The sequence below is a fragment of the Drosophila obscura genome, unplaced genomic scaffold (assembly GCF_018151105.1).
Source record: "Drosophila obscura isolate BZ-5 IFL unplaced genomic scaffold, ASM1815110v1 contig_73, whole genome shotgun sequence".
Taxonomy (NCBI): domain Eukaryota; kingdom Metazoa; phylum Arthropoda; class Insecta; order Diptera; family Drosophilidae; genus Drosophila; species Drosophila obscura.
In genome coordinates, this window is record NW_024542865.1 from 8,540,956 (window position 1) to 8,560,601 (window position 19,646).

General features: G+C 49.6%; 1 protein-coding gene across 2 annotated transcripts in view; it reads left to right on the top strand.

Moving 5' to 3' along the window:
* Nucleotides 1–2,931: 2,931 nt before the first annotated feature.
* The window catches only part of LOC111081921 (carbonic anhydrase-related protein 10), a 42,792-nt gene continuing 26,077 nt past the window's right edge, over nt 2,932–19,646 (top strand). The window contains exon 1 of one of the 2 annotated variants that reach the window (XM_022378086.2): nt 2,932–3,273. In XM_022378086.2, coding sequence (XP_022233778.1) covers nt 3,216–3,273 — 58 coding nt within the window. In that variant the 5' untranslated portion in view covers nt 2,932–3,215. Of the gene's footprint in view, nt 3,274–18,117; nt 18,196–19,646 lie in introns of those variants that run through there. The other variant, XM_041595494.1, reaches the window with a different exon arrangement.

Here is a 19,646-nt window from a genome sequence, read left to right on the forward strand (position 1 = left end):
AGGGCAGGAGGATCATCTTATTTACATCTTTATTTCCATATCAAGTGCCTGAAATTCCTTATTTCAGGCCCAAGACGATGGCTTCATTAGGTTCGATCGGGTATTAACTGGAGGGGCAACCGCCGCTTGCCTCCCCTCCACCACCGCTCAATGGATGTTTGTGGCATGTGGCATGGAGGCATGGGAAATTTTCAATTACGCTCATGACATGACATAAAACGTAAATTAAGGCAAAATGTCTAAAGCGTGGCAAAGGGCGGAGGCATTGGGTGGTGTGTGTGTGTGTGTGTGTGTGTGGGGGGTTGGAGCTGGTGCTGGGACTGGGACTGGCGAGTGAAACGCTTGATTTGCTCTGACATAAGTGGCGGCGACTCCTGACTCCTGCCGCCTGCCGCCTGCTGGCCTGCTCCCTTCTGCCGCTGCTGCTGGTCGCCTTATTGTTACGCCTACAACGAAGCCATTTCGAGGCATTTCTGGCATTCAACATTCGCCATTTGCCATTTGGCTCGGCTGCTGCTGCTGCTGCCGCTGCCGCTCCTGCTGCTGCTGCTGCTGCTGTGGCTGGAGGTTTTTATACCCCGTAGTCGTAGCGTAAAAAGGGTATATGGAATAAGCAGGCAGTGGGGGAGCATCAGAACTAAAGCTGGCAGATGTTATACATTTAAATTGCTTAGCGATGAATCAATTGAGTGAAGCACTCTACTCGCAGTGTACACACTTCTCGTTGGTCTCCTTTGCCATAGCAGCAGCAGAATTTTCTCTCACTGGATCACTGGGTGCCGTAGTAGCCGTATCATATACGGCCTGCTGCCTACTTATTCTGGCTCATTCCATTCATATGTGGCCCCATCCCAGCGCTGTAGCCACGACCCGTGAGTGTGTTGGACAACAGCGACGAGTGCATGTTAAGTGCCTTATTATCCTGTTTATGTAACCGTGCAGTTTTGTCCGGACACAGGACACAGGACCCAGGACATGGAACTCCAGAGTCAGAGCACAGCCCTGTGCCAGCACCACCCGCCCCCCCCCCCCCTGTACACATGTAGTGTTTCTCCTTCAGTGTTTCATGTTTTATTCAGGCCTAGTTTACAAATTGTCGCTACGTGGGACGTGGCGGCCGCACCAAATGAATATTTTGAATACAAATAACTTAAAGTGGACAAATATCCAAAAATTCGGACAAAAGGAAATTTTCTGCCGAAATAACCAACCACCCCCACCCACTCCCCCCACTCCCCCAGACCCATGATGACGATGACGACGCTGAAGACTTGTTGCCGAGCCTTTTGTCCTGCCTGGTTATTGTTGTTGCTGGTGGAGCGGTGCGGAGGGGTGCGGAGCGGAGCGGTGCGGTGCGGTGCGGGTATTTGAATAAATATTTTCATTGATTGCTTTCTGTTTTGCCAGACAGCGTTTTCAAGTTCATAGGCAGCAGCAGCCCAGAAGGCGGAAGCAAGGGAAACCCCAAAGGAATGTACCTTTCATTTCCATTGATTTCCATTGATCTTTGCGAGCTGAGATCGAGTGAGGCATTTGTGGCACGTGAAGAATGTTCTGCTAACTGAATGCGAACTGCAGTTGTGCAGTCTTTAAAGTCGAACCTGCACTCTGAGTTGTGTAAAGTTTGACTTGATTAAGTTTCTAGTGGTACAGCGATGCATGCCGCCCATTCCCCCATCCATTTGATTCGATTCGATTCGGTTGCGTTCTCTGTTCCACCTTCTGAGTGTATTTATCATGATTTACTTTACACACACACACACACACACACATCAGCAGTCAGGGGCCAGAGGCCAGAGGCCAGAGGCCAGAGCAGCCTTGGACAGGACTCGCCGCACTCCTCTTCCTGCTGCAGGAGCAGCGCCACTCCAGCCAGGCCCATTGGCCTGGGCACTTTAGAGCAGGCTAATTACAAAAAGTGAAAACACAATTCATTTTGCTTGTGGCTTATGCGTTTTCTTTGCTGCCACTGCCACTGCCCCTGCCCCTGCTCCAGTCTGCTGCAGGCACTTCTCCCCAGTCCCCATTGCCCCCCCCCACCTTGCAGCGTTATAAAAATGTTTATGGCTGACGTTTGTTGCCATAAAAATGCGAAGTTGGCCATGGGGTAGGGGGACGGGGAACAGGGGACGGCTGACGGGCTACCGTTGCGAATGCGATTACTTGACGACCAAAAAGGTCACTCAGCCGTGGCCATCGCCTGCCATTGTTGTGCCGTGTCCTTGTCCGGGGCTGCCACTACTCCTTCCAGTACTCACCCATCCTGAGTGTCTGTGTGTGTGTGCGTGTGTTTGCGTGTGTTTGTGTGTGTTTGTTCCCGCCGTATTTATGGCATTGTGTTTGTTAATAACATTTGCAGCGTCGAGTGCATTCCATCTCTGACGTAATGCCCCCCAGACGGTAGCAGCCCAAAGGGCTCTGCTCCGGCTCCTGCACTGCTAATACAAATGCGAGTGGGAGTGGTAGTGGGGGGGGGATACCCTGTAGCCGGAGTGGGGTACACCCTGCGCCACATGTGGAATAGATAGATGGAACTCTGTTATGGGATATTTATTCTGCAGCTAAAAGAGTCGGACCCTTTGGGAGCAGATCTCTCCCGTACCATTCGCAGGGCAGCCTGCACAGGGTGTCAGTGTGGTCCGTCCGCATGCCAGAGGAGCACTTGACTTGCTTTGTTGTTCTAATTAATTTAAGTCTCCCCCTCCCCCGTCCCCCTCCCCAACGTCAGCGTCCCTCTATCACTGTGCGCTTTATCCAGCTCTCACTCATGTTCCACTGCTTGCTCTCTCTCTCACCCTTCTCTCTCTCTCTCTCTCTCTGTTTGGCTTTCTTTGCAGTACTTGGCAGTGCAATTACGCAGAATGCCGTTTGCCTTTTAAGTTTCAACGCTCGCATTGTTCCCCGGCAGCGGCCACGGCAACGGCAACAGCCACGGCAACAGCAACGGCCGAAGGCATCGCAGGCACAGTGGAAAAACTGACGTTAAACAGGCGAACAGGAGTCACCGGCTGTGGCAGCAGCAGCAACAGCAGCAGCAGCAGTAGGAGAGAAGCCTCATCCACGCCCACTTCCAGTCCGAGTTCGAGTTCGAGTCTGAGCTCCAGTTGCAATTGCAGTGGCAGTGCCACTGACAGTGGCAGTAAGTTACTGTGCAACTTTTGCCGGAGTCCCGTTGGCGCTGTCGTTGTTGTCGCATAACTCACAGCTGATGAAATATGGAGCTGCTTCAGGTACTCTGCTGCACGCTCCTCCTGCTCCTGGCCCGAATGCAAGGTGAGTCTGAAGTTGCCGCCTGCCGCCTGCTGCAACCGGCAAGCGGCAAGCGCGGCAGGCAGCTGCGTGACACGACACGTGAACCGTGGGAGGGGGGGGATATATGTATGAGAGCGAATGGCTCATTAATAGTTTTGCTTCAAATTGCAAAACCGATTGCACCGATTGCTATAATTCATCGATAATTTATCGATAACAATTTCCACTAATATTCTTCAATATATTTTGCATGCACAAATATTTTACTTAACTTTTTAAATATTTAGCAATTAAAAATAATCGATATTTGTATCGATTTGTTATCGAATAAAATATTACAATTTTGTTCCATCACTAAGCCTGAGTCACGAAACTGGCTGTCATCGCAGGCTTTGATCTAGTCAAAAATTGAATAATTCCCCCCAGCTTGCAGGCCGCCCCCCCCCTGATGCACCAGCAACCCGTGCCACCGTGCCACCGTGCCACCGTGCCACCGTGCCACCGTGCCACCGTGTTACCGTGCCACCTGCACTTTGGGGTCAGTGTCAGCCGTGTCAACGATATGCGATATGCAAATTTCCTGCACATCAACCCGACACGAGAGCTTGCATAACTTTGCAACACCAATACCAACACGGAACAGGAACAGGAACAGGAGCAACGACAACGACAGCGACAACAGCAAGTTGAGCAAACAACAAGCGGAACAACATCAGCTGCAACAACGACGACAGGCCCAACGACAGTGCAACATCGAGGCACGTCTCCCCGATAAGGTGCCCCTGCTGCTTTCTGGGTTAGTTCTGCTGGACGTCTTATCAATGCCACAGATCTGTCACCATAAATTTAGCATTAATTACGAAATGGTCACACTGGCAACCCTGGACGGCGCGCAGCTCCGCTGGCAGATAATGAGCAACAGAATAAATAAATAAATTGCAGCTGAGAGAGAGAAGGCGAAGGGGGAAGGGCAAGGGCAAGGAGCAGCAGCAGCAGCAGCAGCACCAAGAAGAGAAGCCTCAAATTACCAGAAACGGATGCAAGTGACCAAAAAGTTTGCACATTAATCGGGAGCTACTTAGGTCCAACTTTACCCCCGGAATAAGCCAAGGATGAGATGGCAGGCCGACGCAGAGGCAGAGGCAGAAGCAGAGGCAGAGACAGAGGCCAGGGAAGTGCATTGGTAATGAGCCTCAGCCCTGAGCCCTCAGCCCTGAGCCCTGAGCCGAAGCCAATGAAATGCAAATCGATAGATGCAAATAGACAAAAGTTTTTGAATTGCCACAGATTCCAATTTAAATTTGATCAAAATTGAATGAAATAAAACGGAAAAAAAAACCAAAGCTGAAAGTTTAGATAAAAAATAAATTCAACATTTATTGAAATTTAAATTTAAATCAGAATTTAAGAAGTGTTATTCGATAATTAATTTAAGATCCACACACTCACGAATGTTGCAACTTCGAAACATTTACTCCCAGCGCCATTTGGTGGAGGCACTTGCCACAGCGCCGCAAACTATGCAACGTCTGTGCGCGCTCTCCTGGCCACGACTTTAAAGACAGCCTTAGACGGAAAATATATATACCAAATACACCTACATATATATGTGCATATATATGTATGTATATTTGTGCAAATATATAGAGCCAGAGCCAGCGGCCGCAAGAAAAATTTTTAGGGGAGAACTTTAGGAGCGGAGTAGAGAGAAACAGCGAGAACAGGTCGAAAAAAGGCACGAGAAATGGCAGAAAAACGAAAATATCATGAAGATGAAGATGAGAAAGGGGATGCAAAGGGGGGATGTACACACACCTACACAGAGACAGAGAGAGACAGAGAGAGAGAGAGCGAGAGAGGGGAGAGAACGAAGAAATGTTCTTGCAATAAATTCACGTTGAAATTTTGCAATAGTTGCGTCTAGCAGTTGCAGCAGTAAACGGTGGGGCAGAGGCGCCAGAGCGGTGCTGGCATCAAGAAATAAAACAGGCAACAGGAGCGTTGAGGAGCAATGAGGGGCAGCAGCCCCACCGACCCATCGACCATCCACCCACCCATTGAGTTGAGTGGCTTCTGCCGGTTCCTGCTGCTGCTGCTTAATTTTGCAGCGCCTCCTTCGCTTAAGTAAACTTTGCACCTTAAGGAGGGACGGGTGGGGTGGGGTGGCCCAGCAGGAGAGGCTGCAACTGGCCTGGTCTGGCCTCGCCTCGCCTGGCCAGCGATAAGCAGGCCGCCTCGCTCTGCACAATTTTTGTTTGCCCCATTCGATTAAACTAAACATAAATTTCATGGACGATAAATCAGCCGTGAGCGCTGGGACAGTTCCAGGTGCAGCTTGCAGCTTGCAACTTGCAACCCCTCGCGGCACGTGTGGGAAATCAAAAGAGTACGAGAGAGAGAGAGGCCAGAGAACGAAAACGGGCCAGAACCAGAGCCAGAACCAGAGCCAGAACCAGAGCCAGAGTCAGTGGAGAAGCTCCACTCAAGGCTTAATAAATGAATTTCCACTCACCGAAAATGCATTAAGTAATCCTCTTCACGGGAAACATTTACATCCACCCCCTTGGCCATCGATAGCTCTCTTTTGGAATAAAAATACGCCCTTCCACCCACCCCCCTGCCACTATCAAATGGCAAACGCGAAATTGAAAGAACAATTTCAGAAATATGATTTTCGGCATGGCATCCCCCATTCAGCTGCTGCTGCTGCTGCTGCTGCTGCCGCTGTCGGTTCGTGTCGGAAATAAACAAAATTCCAGAGTGAAAATGGAACAAAAATCAAAGGGGGGAAGCGCTTGCTGAATGCTCTTACAGTGCGTTTCGCGGGTATAGGACACCGTTTCTGATTAAGTGGAGTGATCAGCGGAAGAACTTTAATAGTTGTTCCCTTCTGGAGTGTCCTTCCTGACGGCCGCTCCCGTAGGGATTATCTGAGAGCCCTCTCAAATGCGTTCTATCCATGCACTTTAAATATATTTCAAGTATTTCATAGCAGCTCTCGCTATGGTCTTGTGCCTAGAGTAGTCCCAGAGTGTTTCGGTTTCGTTGCAGAACTTATGGCAGCTCTTTGTTCCTGTTCCTGTTCCTGTTTTGTTTTTGTTTTTGTTGTTTGCTGTGCCCAGAAACTATACATAAATATACCCAAAAAATAGTTGCTTCTTTTAGTGTTGCTTACCTGTGCTCCGCTCCCTCCGCTCCCTCCGCCTTCGCCTTCAGTCCGGTGTCTGTCTCTGGCCCACTCGTCGGCTACGTAATGTGGCACGTAGCTAGCAAACATGGTTGCTTTCGGGGGTATGTGTGCGGGTGGGGGCTGTGTGTGTGTGTGTGCTTGTGGATGTTGCAGGACACTTGCCGTGTTGTTGCTTTTGTGTGCAGCTTCCGGATGGATCTCCAGCATTTTAGGGGGCGGCTGCAATGACCGTAAGAACAACATTGGCCCCCTGTCTGTCTGTGGCTGTGTCTGCGTGTGTGTGTGTTAATGCCAAATTAAGTTGCTGCACGTCGGAGCATGCATGAATGCTCCCAGCCTCTAACCCCCGCCCCACCCCAAAATACGAGAGGAAGGAGAAGCCAAGCCAAGCCAAGCCTCTCCGCAGGCCTGTAATCCCAAAAACATTAAACTGCCCCGCGTTAGGACATTGATTTTCGCTTTTGCCCCCACCCCACGAAAGCTTATCCCATGCACATCCCCATCTGCTTATACATACAGATATATCCTACAGATATATCCACTCGCTGAGACACTGCCACAGGCTACAAGGCTACAAGGCTACAGTCTACAGAGTCCAGAGTTTAGAATCTCATCGTCATCTGCGGATGCTGATGCTGATGCTGTTGGCTCCTCGTTTATGCTTTTGTGCAAATGAAAATTCAATTTGAAATGGAAATTATACTTTTTCTTTCAGTTATTTTCTCATTGTTGTTTCTGTTTGTTTGTCGTTTTGGGTTTCAGCACAGTGAAAGCGAGGGAGGGAGGGAGGGAGGTAGTGGGAGAGTTTTCTGTGTGCTGCACTTTGGAAATCGTTTCGCATTCAAACAGTAGATGGAAATATGATTGCCAACCGGTTATCCACCGCAATACCCCCGCCCAGTAGGCCAGTGCTGTAAGGGGCAGGCAGGCGGCACGTCGAGCGCTGTTCTCCGATTTCAATTTCTGGGAATTTGTGGCTCAAAAATGCAATGCCGGCACTCATACTCCAACCTTGGCAGCAAATTAGACGAGAGTTTAGCTGACACAAGTTGCAGCAGCAATCGGAGCGATGGCTTATTCATTGAGTTAATCGGACAGCGTGAAGGATGGAGTGAGCCAGAGCCAGAGACAGAGAGCAGCAGACATATGGAGTGAGTGTGTGTGTGTGTGTGTGTGTGTGTGCTCTCATGCATGGCCAATAATCCTCGGGAATGGAGACATAAAACAATAGACAAGAGGGCAAGATGGCAGGAGGACAAAGCAGCCTGAGGAGGAGGAGGAGGAGCTCGAGGAGCTCGAGGAGGACATAACATAATTTCCAGCACTTAACCATGGCCAACTGTTGTCCCATTTCCATTTCCTGCCCCATGCCCCAGTGCCCAGTGCCCAATGCCTTCTTGCCTCTCTTCCTGTTGCCCCTTGTCCTCCTACTCCTTGCCCCACGCTGAGCGGGTCATGCATTTTTCCGCTTCGCTTGTTTTCAAACTGATTTCAATCTGTTTCTGCTGTCTTTCGATCTTCCTTCCTATCCTCCTTCACTTCACTTCACTTCACTTCATGCCACATCCCTTGAAGCCACGCTGTCTGCCTGTCGCCCAGTGCCACCGCAGCACCGCAGCACCGCAGCAGCACCGTTTTGGCCCTTTTCATTGTTTCATTGTTGCCAAAAGTCGTCAACGTTTTTGTGTTTTTTTGTGTGTGTTTCTGTTTTTGTTTTTATTGTCGCTTGGCCTGCCCGGTCATCGTCATCATCATCATCATCACTCTGGCCATCAGCAGAATCTCCTCTGGTGGCTTTTCGCGGCATTCCGCTTTCAATTTGTGGAAGGGAAAAAAAGCAAAAAGGGAAACCCCCTTGCCACCCTTCCACTCCAGCCTCTCGATGAACGCTCAAGATGCCACGCCTCGCACGCTAATGAAGGGGCATTTCGAATGCTCTATGAATACACTCGTGAACGAGCCACTGAATCGCGATTAGAATGCTGGGACTTGCTTCCCTTTTGGGGTTAGTAGTTGCGATGGATGCCACGAAGTGAATGCCACGAATGTCACGATCGAGGGCAAAGTCTTCTCTGCCTTCTGTCTTCCGCTTTAATTCGGAATAATTGCTCATTTCAGCGGTGCTGCGGCGTCCTGTCTCTCCTCCGCCACCCTTAGTTCTTACCTTTTTATTTGTTCCCTTCCCCTTCTCCTTCTTCCTCCCACTATTCAGCTGCTTTCTTTCTTTCCTTCCTTGTTATTTTTTTTTGGGTTGAACAATGAAAATTAGCAGGAGAAATAATCAAGTGCAGTTTTAATTTGCACAATGCCCCGCCATCTTCAAATGACTTGCCTCATTCTCTGCCGCCGCCCCCTCTGCTCCTCTGTCCTGCCACTGCCTCTGATCTCCACTCTCTTGCCCAAGCTCATCCCCCCTCCACCCTGGTGGCTGCTTCATCATCTTCTCATTCTCGTCGAGCATTTGGCCCGAAACAAAGGAATCGCAGAGACAAAGGCGCGCCAGGACGCCCGCCGTTTCTTTCTTTCTTTCTTTCTATTCTTTCTTTCAGCCTTCTTTTCATTCCACTGAATCCTTTTTGTTGTTGTTTCCTTCTCTGTTGAGGTCCCTCCCTTGCCACTCGCCACTCGCCCCTTCCCGTACCCCACTCGCTGCTGGTCTTCTACGCTTTTCGTTTCGTTTCTTTTCTTTTTGTTTTTGTTCGTGTCTGTTTGGGTCCAGTGCGGTCTCAAATAATTGGCCCGATGCCGCTTTGACGTTTAAATTTTATTGAATGGCAGCTGCAATTGGCAGTTGGTTCCTCTGTGGCACTGTGGCCGAGAGTATTTGCCAGTTCTCTCTCTCCCACTCTCTCCCACTCGCTGTCTCTCGCTGTCTCTCCCTGTCTAAGCTGGCTTAATTGTTCCCAATTGCTGGAACAATGGGCTATAATGCTGCTGGGGGCTGCTTGCTGCCGGGTCTCTGCATAATTCTTTTGCGCCCCATCGATTCATGAAAAAAACTTTGCTAATAAATGATCCCAGGCAGACATAATAATTTTCCCCCCCCCCCCCACACACACACACACACACACACTAGAGAGTGAGAGTGTGTGTGTGTGCACACACATGTGAATTATTTACGGCTCATTTGGCAGGGGGGGGGGGCTGGATAGACCCTCTGGGGCGTGGCTCTGAGGCTGAATTGCCTTTAAAAGGGCGACAGCATTTCACGCTTAATTTGGCATTGATAGCATTTCGCCGCCCCAAAAAGACACCTGTTGTAAGTGTGTGTGCCAGTGTGTGTGCCTGTGTGTGTGTGCCACCTGAAAGCGGCCTACACATTTTTCAACTCATGGCCCTAGCACCCCCAGGCACCCCAAGCACCACTTCGGGCTCCCAACGACAACAATCATAACAATAATCATAACAAAGTGCGAGTGCGAGTGCTGCGACACGGAGAGGCAGGACTCAAGTGTCACTCTACTCCACCTACCCTCCCATCCTCCCATCCTCCCTCCGTCCCGCACAGGGGCACTCCAATGGAGCAGCGTTCCTTGGGTGGAAAAGTGCTGCCCCTGTGCGGGAATCTGGTGGAATGCCCGACATTGATACGTCGTCAGTGCGTGCTGCTAAAATTTTATGATGTGGGCAAGAGGCAGGCGCCAGGCGCCAGGCGCCAGGACCCTACTCAAGTTGGGCGCTTACCCCAGGAAGAGCCAGTGGGGAAATGGGCCGCCCAGGTGACGGCAAATTGATGCTGTTATTGTCATCAGGCGTCGGTGGTCCTTGTCCTCACACTGCGGCGTCGTCAGGGTGCCAAAATGCCAAACGCTGTCAACTGTCATTTCGTGGGGTGCCATTGCTGATGCCTGCCCCTGCCTCTGCCCCTGCCTGATGCCTGCCCCTGCCCCCAGCCCCCAGCCAGCAGTGTCATGTCAGGCGGCCATAATCATTGACATTCATACATAATGGACTCATTGATATTCGCTGGCAACAGCAAAAGGTCAAGTGGCTTTAACTTGCTCCACCCCGTCTCTGTCCTCGTCTCTGTCCTCGTCTCTGTCCCCGTCTCTGCCCCGTCTCTGTGCCCGTTCCTTTCGGGTCGCCCGCCCGCTGTGACCCCAGCGGCCCCCAGCGCCGGACCGTTTATTGTTGTCCCAGCGTCGTTCTCGTTGGGGTCATAACAGTAATTGCCAACAAAACGAGTGATTAACCTGACAATACACTCACACACGCACACACAAGCCAGGAGTCATGCACTCACACTCACACACACGCTCACGCTCCCACTCGCACTCGCATGCAGACACACACACACACACAGACACGCACACGAGTATGTATGTATGTATGTGTAAGTATTTGTGTACCCGCCCTTTGACCTTGCCCATGGGCGAGCCCATGGCTGCCATTCGATTTCCACTTCCACTTTTGAGTGCACTCACATTCCCGCACATGTGTGAGTGTGAGTGTCGGAGAGAGAGAGAGAGAGAGACTGAATGGCTTCCACTTCAACGCTGGCAAAACAATGAAAATCCTGCCAGAGATCTGTGCACGTAAAGCAAAGCCAATGCCAGCCATAAGCAATGATCTGGACTAAATATATGAAGGGAAAGGAAGGAGGATAGAGAGCACCCTGTGCAGATCCGTCAGGGGATTGCTTTGGACTCCCTGGCCCAGTCCAAGCAACAGCAACGCCTTTTGGGGCAATTACGATTTGCCATAGCCATAATTTATGCAACATTATGCTGCATTATTAACTGATTCAATTATTGAGTGGGCCAGAGAGCGTTTTGCTGCAGTCCGGCTATTGGCCATTAAGTATTCAGAGGCAGAAGCAGGGGCAGGGGCAGGGGCAGGGGCAGAGGCTGCTGCTGGGGCTGAGAGATGGGGCCCTCGCCTCGCATTGCAATGCTCGAACATAAATTATTCCTCTGTGTGTGTGTGTGTGTGTGTGTGTGTGAGTGTGTTTGTGTGTGGAAACAAAAACCGATTTTCGCCTTAATTGCTGGCTGTTGGGGGTGGCTGGACTGTTGGGCTGGGCTCCCACCCGACGACTTTCCTCACCTGTCAGAGGCGGCGGCGCCCCAGCAGCAACATTCGCCGTCTCCGGGTCAAATGTCCGTGGGGCAAACAAGCAAATCACTCAAAGGGGATCAGCAAAATGTTCGTCTTGATTTTTCAGAGACTCCCCCCCTCCCCACCACCAACAAATGTTTTGAGTCGGCACATTGGCAGGCGATGGAGAAGGGAAAGAAAACACCAGAAAAGTTGCTGCCAACAAATCTTTCAAGCTGTTCCTGCTGCAAAGTTCCCGTTGGAGTTCTTAAAGCTGTGCAACCGAAAGAGGGCGGGGAATCCATGCAATAAGTAGAGACTACGGGAATCCTTTTGCTGGCTGCTCTTCCTGGTGGCTTTAATCAAAGGACTATCCCAAGGATGTTTCCTTGGCCCATTCGTTGGCTTGCCTTGCTTTGCTTTGCTTTGATTCGCTTTAAATTAATTTGCCCCTGGGGCAGGCATAAACGTAGCAGAAGCAGCCCAAATGCAAATGAAATTCGTTTATTTAATTTGTCTGCCTAATGCCCCCATGCTCCCCCTGCCACTCTTTTCTTTCTTGCCACACACACACACACACACGCACACAGATTGAAGTTTGCTGCAGGTGCAGCGGCAGCGGCAGCGGCAGTGCGTGACGAGACCAGCAGTCAAAGCCAAAGCAGAGGCTTTCACAGGCATGCCACTGGCACTGCCTTGCCTCCTCCTCCTCCTCTGTTGCACGTGCAACTTTGTGGCTTTTCAACGCCTTGGACCTGCCTCTCCGTGGCTGAATCTGAGTCTGCGTGTTCGTCTAAGTCTGGGTGTGTGTGTGTCTTTTGAGGCAGTTAGAAGCTAAATTAAAATTACAACTTTTTGACTGCACGTTGACGATGCCCCTGCCCCCGTGCCTTGTTGTTGCCGCTTTGCGTGTGGCCCCAAAAAAAGCAAAAAAAAAAATAGAGAAGTAGAAAAACTGCCAAAGAAAAAGAGAGAGCAGAGTGCAGAGTGCAGAGAGCAGAGAGCAGAGAGAGCACACAGAGAGCAGAGGCTTGGCTTCTCTTGCCTAATAAAATTGGGCCCCAAAGTACGTTTTGTAAAAATGCCAAAAATTCTGCTCGAGAAATTTCCCAACTTCCGGCACGAACGAGTCCGAGGAGATGTGGTTGTTGTTGATACCCTTTCTGCGGGGCATTACGATATCTATAGATTCTTCAGCATTATTTATCTGTCCTGGGAACAGCAGGGGAGGGGCACACAGATCGTTACTGCTGCTTCTATCCTTGAGGGTATTCAAGGGTATTCGTTGGAAAGTTTTCCCCGAGTTGTTTCTCCTGTTTGCTCACAGGATTCGCATGCAAAGCATGTGTAAAACTGAAGCATCGACTGGCTGTCCCCCCGGACTGTGGCGGGACGTGCCGACGTCATCGTCATTGGCCACTTTGGGTCGAACTCCAACAGTCTTCCTTCGTCTTCCTTCGTCTTCCTTGCTGGCCCCGATATGCTTCGTTGGTCAGATGTAATAGCAATGCGATTTGATTTTCAAGTGTCTCTCCATCGAGAGATCCTTCGCCGGATTAAAAGTGATGCCACAAAGCGAGGAGTCGCCCGAACAGCGGCACCTACTCGCAGCAGCTGCACTCAAAGAATGCTGAAATCCCTCGGCCTTAAAGCCCCACCAATAATACTTTTCGCCTTCCATTTGGCTGAATCTTTTTGAAATTTTGCACAACCTTCGGGCCTCGACTTAAAGCCACTTTCGACACACAATCCTTTTGTGGAAATGAATAGGCCGCAAGGTCTCACCCAAATACATGTAGGACAGGGTGGCAGGGTGGCAGGGCGGCAGGGCGGCATTGTCGCTTTTACGGGGCTGGACCCAACGAAATGGCAAAAAATTGGCATAATTTCCTTGGCTCGGCAACAAATCAAGAGCATTCAAGGTGCTTCAGCCACATTAGCGCCACCTGTGTGCGCTTAGATGAACTAGCCTACCCGACTCATGTGGGCTGTGTGTGGGGAGGGGGGGAGGTGGTGTTTGTGTAATGTGATTTTCAGTAGTCAGGTCTGAAAAATCAGCAGACATCGATTTCTTTTGAGCCGTCGTCGTCGTCGTCGTCGCCGTTGCCATGAAACGAAACACGAAACGAAATGAAATGAAACTGAAACGAAAACGAAAATAAATGCCAATGGCTCATTTATCATGGCTCACAGACACACTGGCGCACACATGCAAAGGCTTTAGCTGTAGGCCAACAAGGAGGAACAACAAGTGTAGCACACTTTCCAGCGCTGCTGCCCGCCCGCCCGCACAAAAGCGAAAAATGTGCCACGCGGCTAATGAAGAATGTGTGTTCGATGCACAAACTTTTGCAGCGGCAGCAGCAGCAGCAGCACCCAACCGACATCACACATGCGCCCTCCCCCTCCAGACACCCGCACCAGTCACCGTAATGATGAATCCCAAAGAATGGCCAAATGTTTGGCCAACATTTTGGTATGTCCCGGCGAGAAATATTCAAGGTTCCGCCCCACCCCCCCGCAGCAGCAGCAGCAGCAGCAGACTTTAATGAGTGTCACAAAGTGAAAGGGAAAATCCAATTGCATCCTGGCGAAAATTAAAGTGGAAAGCGATTGCCATTCATTGCCTGACACATACCAGCACATATGAGTGCAAATACAGTCATGAATATTGTCCGAATGGATGGATGGATACCCTTGGATGGGGATTCCGATCCTGGCAGCATTCATGTTGAAACGAGCATTCGCTGGCCTAGTCCAGAGCCCTCTCAATCTCAGGTGGCTCTCTCCCCGTTACGGTCACTCGCTTCCAAGGCGAATCTAATGAATACAAATGAATACACCCAACTTGAACGCTTCCCTGGGATCCTCCGCTCTCCTTTGGCCCACTCAGCGGTCGAGACTCACTTGAGAATCTCTCGAGCTCGCTCGCCCGGCTGCGTCCTGGTCTAACTCGAGAACAGAGCAATGAAAAAATGGGAAACAAAAATGGGATATAATGGAGTTGGGGATACCCTGGAACAGGGATGTGTGATGTAGAGTTCGGAGAAAACAAATGAAAGAGGGGATAAACTGATGGAAAATCTATTCCTGGCTATTCTTCACAGCGATACTACAGGATACCATACATGGGCATACCCCTGGACGCTGCACTGCCGGGATACACGGGAAATGCCAAGCCGCAACATGCTGGTTGCCCATTCTAAATGGCCGCAACGAAAAGTGAACAGCAGTTGGACAGCCCCGGACGAGGACCAGCAACGGCACTGGGAGAGCAGCTGAAGGGGAGAGGAGAGGAGATTCACGGAAAAGAAAGAGCAGGACAGGACAGTCCAGATTACAGATGGCCAAGTGAAAGTAGCAATTGGTGGCAACACAATGGACAGGGTGGGGGAGGGGGCACGGGGCACGGGGCAGCGTGTACTCGAAGTTTGTGCACCCATTTCCACTTAGACTAATTAACGGCGCCGTCACTTGGATACTCTGGGATGTCCTTCCTGCAGCTTCTCCCCCTGCAATCCTTCGACAAGCCAAAAAAGGCAGCAACAATTCCGACTCTTTCTCCTAGCCACTGCTGCTGGTGCTGCTGCTGCTGCTGCTCCTGACTCTGCGGTCATCCGGTCACTCAGCATTCTGAAGACAGTCGTGCAACATCATTAAAACTCTTTAGAGGGTGGAGGACAGGAGAGGGTGGGGGCATGTGCGAGTCCCTGGAAGTGACACCAAAAATGGGCTCGCTTAACTTTTCACTGTTTGCTTTTTTGCTGGCAGCATTTGGCAGCAACAATTTGAGTGCTTGCAGCCAGCCACCCTGCTGCTTTCTGTGGCAAGAAAAGGAAGGACTGGAAGCACCTGCAGCCTGGCATTGGATGTGGTGTGGTCTCTGGTACTTGTATGGATGCCACGCCACGCCGAAAGTATGCAGTGGAATATTCCCTCCTTCGTGCAGGATCCAAGGCAAATCTAATGAAAGGAGCAAGCGGGACAGTGAGAGCGTTCCATGGGGTGGCAGAACTCACCTCATAATTGAATGTACCCTGTGCAGGGGATGTGGGAGGCAACTTGACAATAATGAGTGCAACAGCAGCAACAACTTGCCAAAGTTTGAGTGTTTGAGTGCAAAGCAGGCCGGGAAGGGGCCGCCCTGGAGTTGAGCTCTCGGCAGCAAACAAGCACTGTCACTCAGTTGTTAGCTCTCACTCCGCCTCGTGGGCTCTCTTACACCTGTGCGCCTTGGCTCGCCTTGGCTCGCCTCGCCTCCCTCCCTCACCCACCGCTCACCGCCGCTCTTCTCTCTCCAGCTGGCAAAAGGCAACAAATCAGTGTCAGTGGAAAATTTACGCTTAAACCTGACATTCTTAGTTCTCTTTCTCTCTCTCTCTCTGTGTGTCCCTTCTCTCATTCGCTTTTCGCAGCGGGCGACATAAAAACTTTTGCTAATATTTAAGTGCAAGCTTTTTTTTTCTCTCTCGTTTTCTGTTCGTTTGCTTTGTTTGAAATTAGTTTTTTCCTTGGCCTTGTGCGCGCTTGCAAAGAGGGAAACAAAATTGGACATAGAGCAAGTGGCAGAGCAAGAGAGATCGCAATGATCGCCCGAAGGAAGTAGAGAGGAGTTCCCAGAGATCCTTTTTTAGCCACACAAGAAAGCCTGAAGCCTGAACAACTGTTGTGGTCCCACGCACTCACACGCACGCACACACGCTCTAACTCTTAGGCCCCCCCTTGCGCTCTGATGCTCTTACCATTCATTTTCCTGATCCGAAAGCTGCTTGCGAAAAATGCAAAGCCAAAGTGACTGCGGTACTCACTCCACTCCACTGCATATGTCAGCTGAGTGGATTGCCAGTTCAGCTCGCTCTCCCTCTCTCTCTCTCTATCTCTCTGTTATTTCCTGCTCCTTCTCATTCGTTTGCCTTGTCAACGCTCTCTCGCTCTCTCGCTTCTCGCTCTGACATTCTGACGCGCCTATTGGCAGTCTGACTAGTGACAAAAGCAACAGCAAACACCACGAAAACGATATGAGCTCACAAAAGTTTTACCCCTTCACTCTCCACATCCTTTTGCCCTGCTTGGTTTCCGTGTTGTTTTTCAGTTTTGTTTTTTTTTTTTGGACAGGTGTTTTGCGTGCCCCTGACATACGCGTTGCACGGATTTCATCACAGCCCCAAAAATAAATGACCACAGAATGAAAAGCGCAAGGAGACGGATTTTTGATTGGCTTGCAAGTGTGTGTGTGTGTGTGTGTGTTTATTGAGTGCTCTTCCTTCAACTCTTAGTTCTGTCTTCGATGTCTGATGCTAGGGCAGCAATAAGCTATATACAATTCAGGCAAATGATCTGCCTAAATCAGTGTCGCCATGACCTCATCTATTGTGCTTAGGAAAAGACTCTGCTGCTGCGCTGCCGCTCACGTTCACGTGTATTACAGTCGTAGGAACCAATACAATGCACTATGGGAAATTTGACCACCTTCTCTGGCCAAAACCCATTTTTCAAAAGTAGTTAAAATAATATATTTGTAGCCCCCACATATCCGAATAACATTGATCTTTAATAGGCTGTTTGCATTGGGGCTGCGTCATGCTTCTTTGCGTCTTGCCGGAGACGCAGTTTTTTTTATTGGGGTTAGAAGTGGTGGAAAAAATGCGTCGGTCTCGATTCGATATATTCGATTGAACCGGCCAACCTGGAAAACAAAGACGTGTTTTTTACATAACTCTAGTAGTGTTGTAAGTTGAAAAAAAAACAGGAAAAAAAAACGTGCCATTTTGGTAGGGCGTATGCGCGGGCTTAAATCTAGGGGTAAAATCGTAACCAAACCAAAAAAAGAACAAAACGGAGGGCAACCAATGACAAAACGGGTGACTGGACCCAATACCACACAACAAACCCACACCATTCAAGCTTATCAAAGCCCCCTAAAAAAAACAAAAAAAAAAACCCCCAAGAAAAGTTCGTTTTGTTCCTTGAGAAAAATCGTGTTGACTAGATTATACACACATTTTTTCCTTTTTCTACCTATCAGCGCAACTATCACCACCAATAACAACAAAAACTTGTAGATCAAGAATCAAATTTTGGCACTAAAAATGTATGGTTGTGCAAATAGGTGAAAATATACATAAAATCATTAAATAAAATACTTGAAACTGATTGTACTATTAATATACGACATTTTTGTGACCTCCTGATGTCATTAGCGGGCTGTTTTTGGCCGGGTAAGACACTGCTGGAGACGAACTTCGATGGTTTTCATAATTTGAAGAAGGACTCCCACAAACTCTACACAGAAATGTCTGAAAATAATAAATGAATATGAGAATCAATTCTCTTTCGTCCATTTTCTTGTCGTCTAGCATAATTCTGTTGATTTCTTAAAATTTGTTTTTCTTTCCTTGTCATCAAGCACCCAAATCAAAATTCAAGACGCACGTCTGCCAATGTAAACGCCTTTTCTGCCTCATTGCGTCTATTCCGATATCGATAGCAGACGCGCCCAGTGTGAAAAGGCAAAAGAAAAGTTAACATTGCGCGGCGCTGTTAAGTTAACAGCTGTTAAAGTCAGCTCTTTGCTATCGATAGGCGAATGTTGGTGCAAAAAGTTATTTTTTTCATCTTGTAAAAAGGACGAAAAAGTTTTAAATTCATCCAATTAAGTGCAATTGCAATGTTCCGTTTTGCCTGCTGTATACGCACACAAACGCACTGCAAAACATGTGAGTGTGTGCGAGTGAGTAGACCCGAAATGATTCTTTTCGTGTGGCATTTGAAGTGGCCCAGGCTGACTAGAAGCTGCAAATAGAACGATCGCAAGCCACTCCCAGCTTGGCCGCTTTTCTGTGCGGCAGCCGAAGACTGAAATTGGAATGCATAGAAAAAATCGTATGAAACTTCTTTAAAGCAGTACGTAAAAGGAAATCTTGTTTCAGCGTTATGGCGCATGCAAATTGATTGCCATATAGACCACAATCAGCGGCATATCATATGGGTCGTCGGGTCACTCCTCTGCTCGCACTTCCGGCACTTTTCATGCAGAATACTCACACATATGTACATATGTACGAGTACGGGTACCCACACATGTATGGAAATGGATGGAGCGAACCTATCGGATTGATGTTTGATTATGGCCGCACCCTGTAGCACCCCCCCCATGATCCCCACACCCGCCAGTCTATCAGTCTTCCCGCCTTCCCGTCTTTCCGTCTTCCATTGTGCAAATGCACTTAAAGCGCAAATGGAAATCGACAAAGCAAAAACAGAGAGAACGAAAGCAGCAGCAGCATAGGGAGGGGTGTGGTGGGGTGGGGGGCAGAGGCATAAAATTTTAGTACTGTGTACGTAATTGAAATGGCATTTACCATTAGCCAAGCGGAGGGCCAAGGCAGGGGAGGACAAAGGCGTGGCCGGCCGGACACAATGGCGGACAAGGGCACGGACGCGGACGCGGACACGGACACGGACGCGGAGGCAGACGCGTTGTGGCGGACACACGAAAGCAAAAACCGAGTCGACAAAACTTAATAAAAATCAAAGAACGAGGTGTGGCCCAGAGCCATGGTGTCGGCGGTGGCAGGGGTTAGATTCAACAGCAGGCGGGGCGCGGGGCATAGGCAGGGACAAATACGGCAAATGGAAATGGAAATGGAAATGGTTACTTCCAACCAGAACTGCCCAAGGAGAACCGTTTCGAACCGAACCGAACCGAACTGAGCAGAACAGAACTAAAAAATACAATCGTAGCAATAGAAATTAAAAGCCAAAGCTGGCCACAAAAAAAAAAAAGAGCCAGAGGCGTGTGCCCCCCCCCCGAAGCTGTTCCGATGGGGGGTTGACGAGCGAGCGACATTGATTGAAAGCTTTCACTTGCTTGCGCTTTTAAAATGGAGCGGAACGGAACGGAGCCCACGCCATGTGGAACCCTGGAACACTCCTTGAGCTATTTGCATATTAGTCGCACCCGTCCTCCGCCTCCGCCTCCTCCTCCTTCTCATCCAATGAATTAGCAGTGGATAAAGATGTGGCCAGACTGGGGCTGAATGATTTAAGCGGAAGGAATCAGACATGGGGTGGGTTCAAGGGGAGCCAGACTGAAATTAAATTTCGATCTGTCGCCTATAAATCACTTTCCACTTTCGCCACTGGCTCCTGCTCTGCTCTGCTCTGC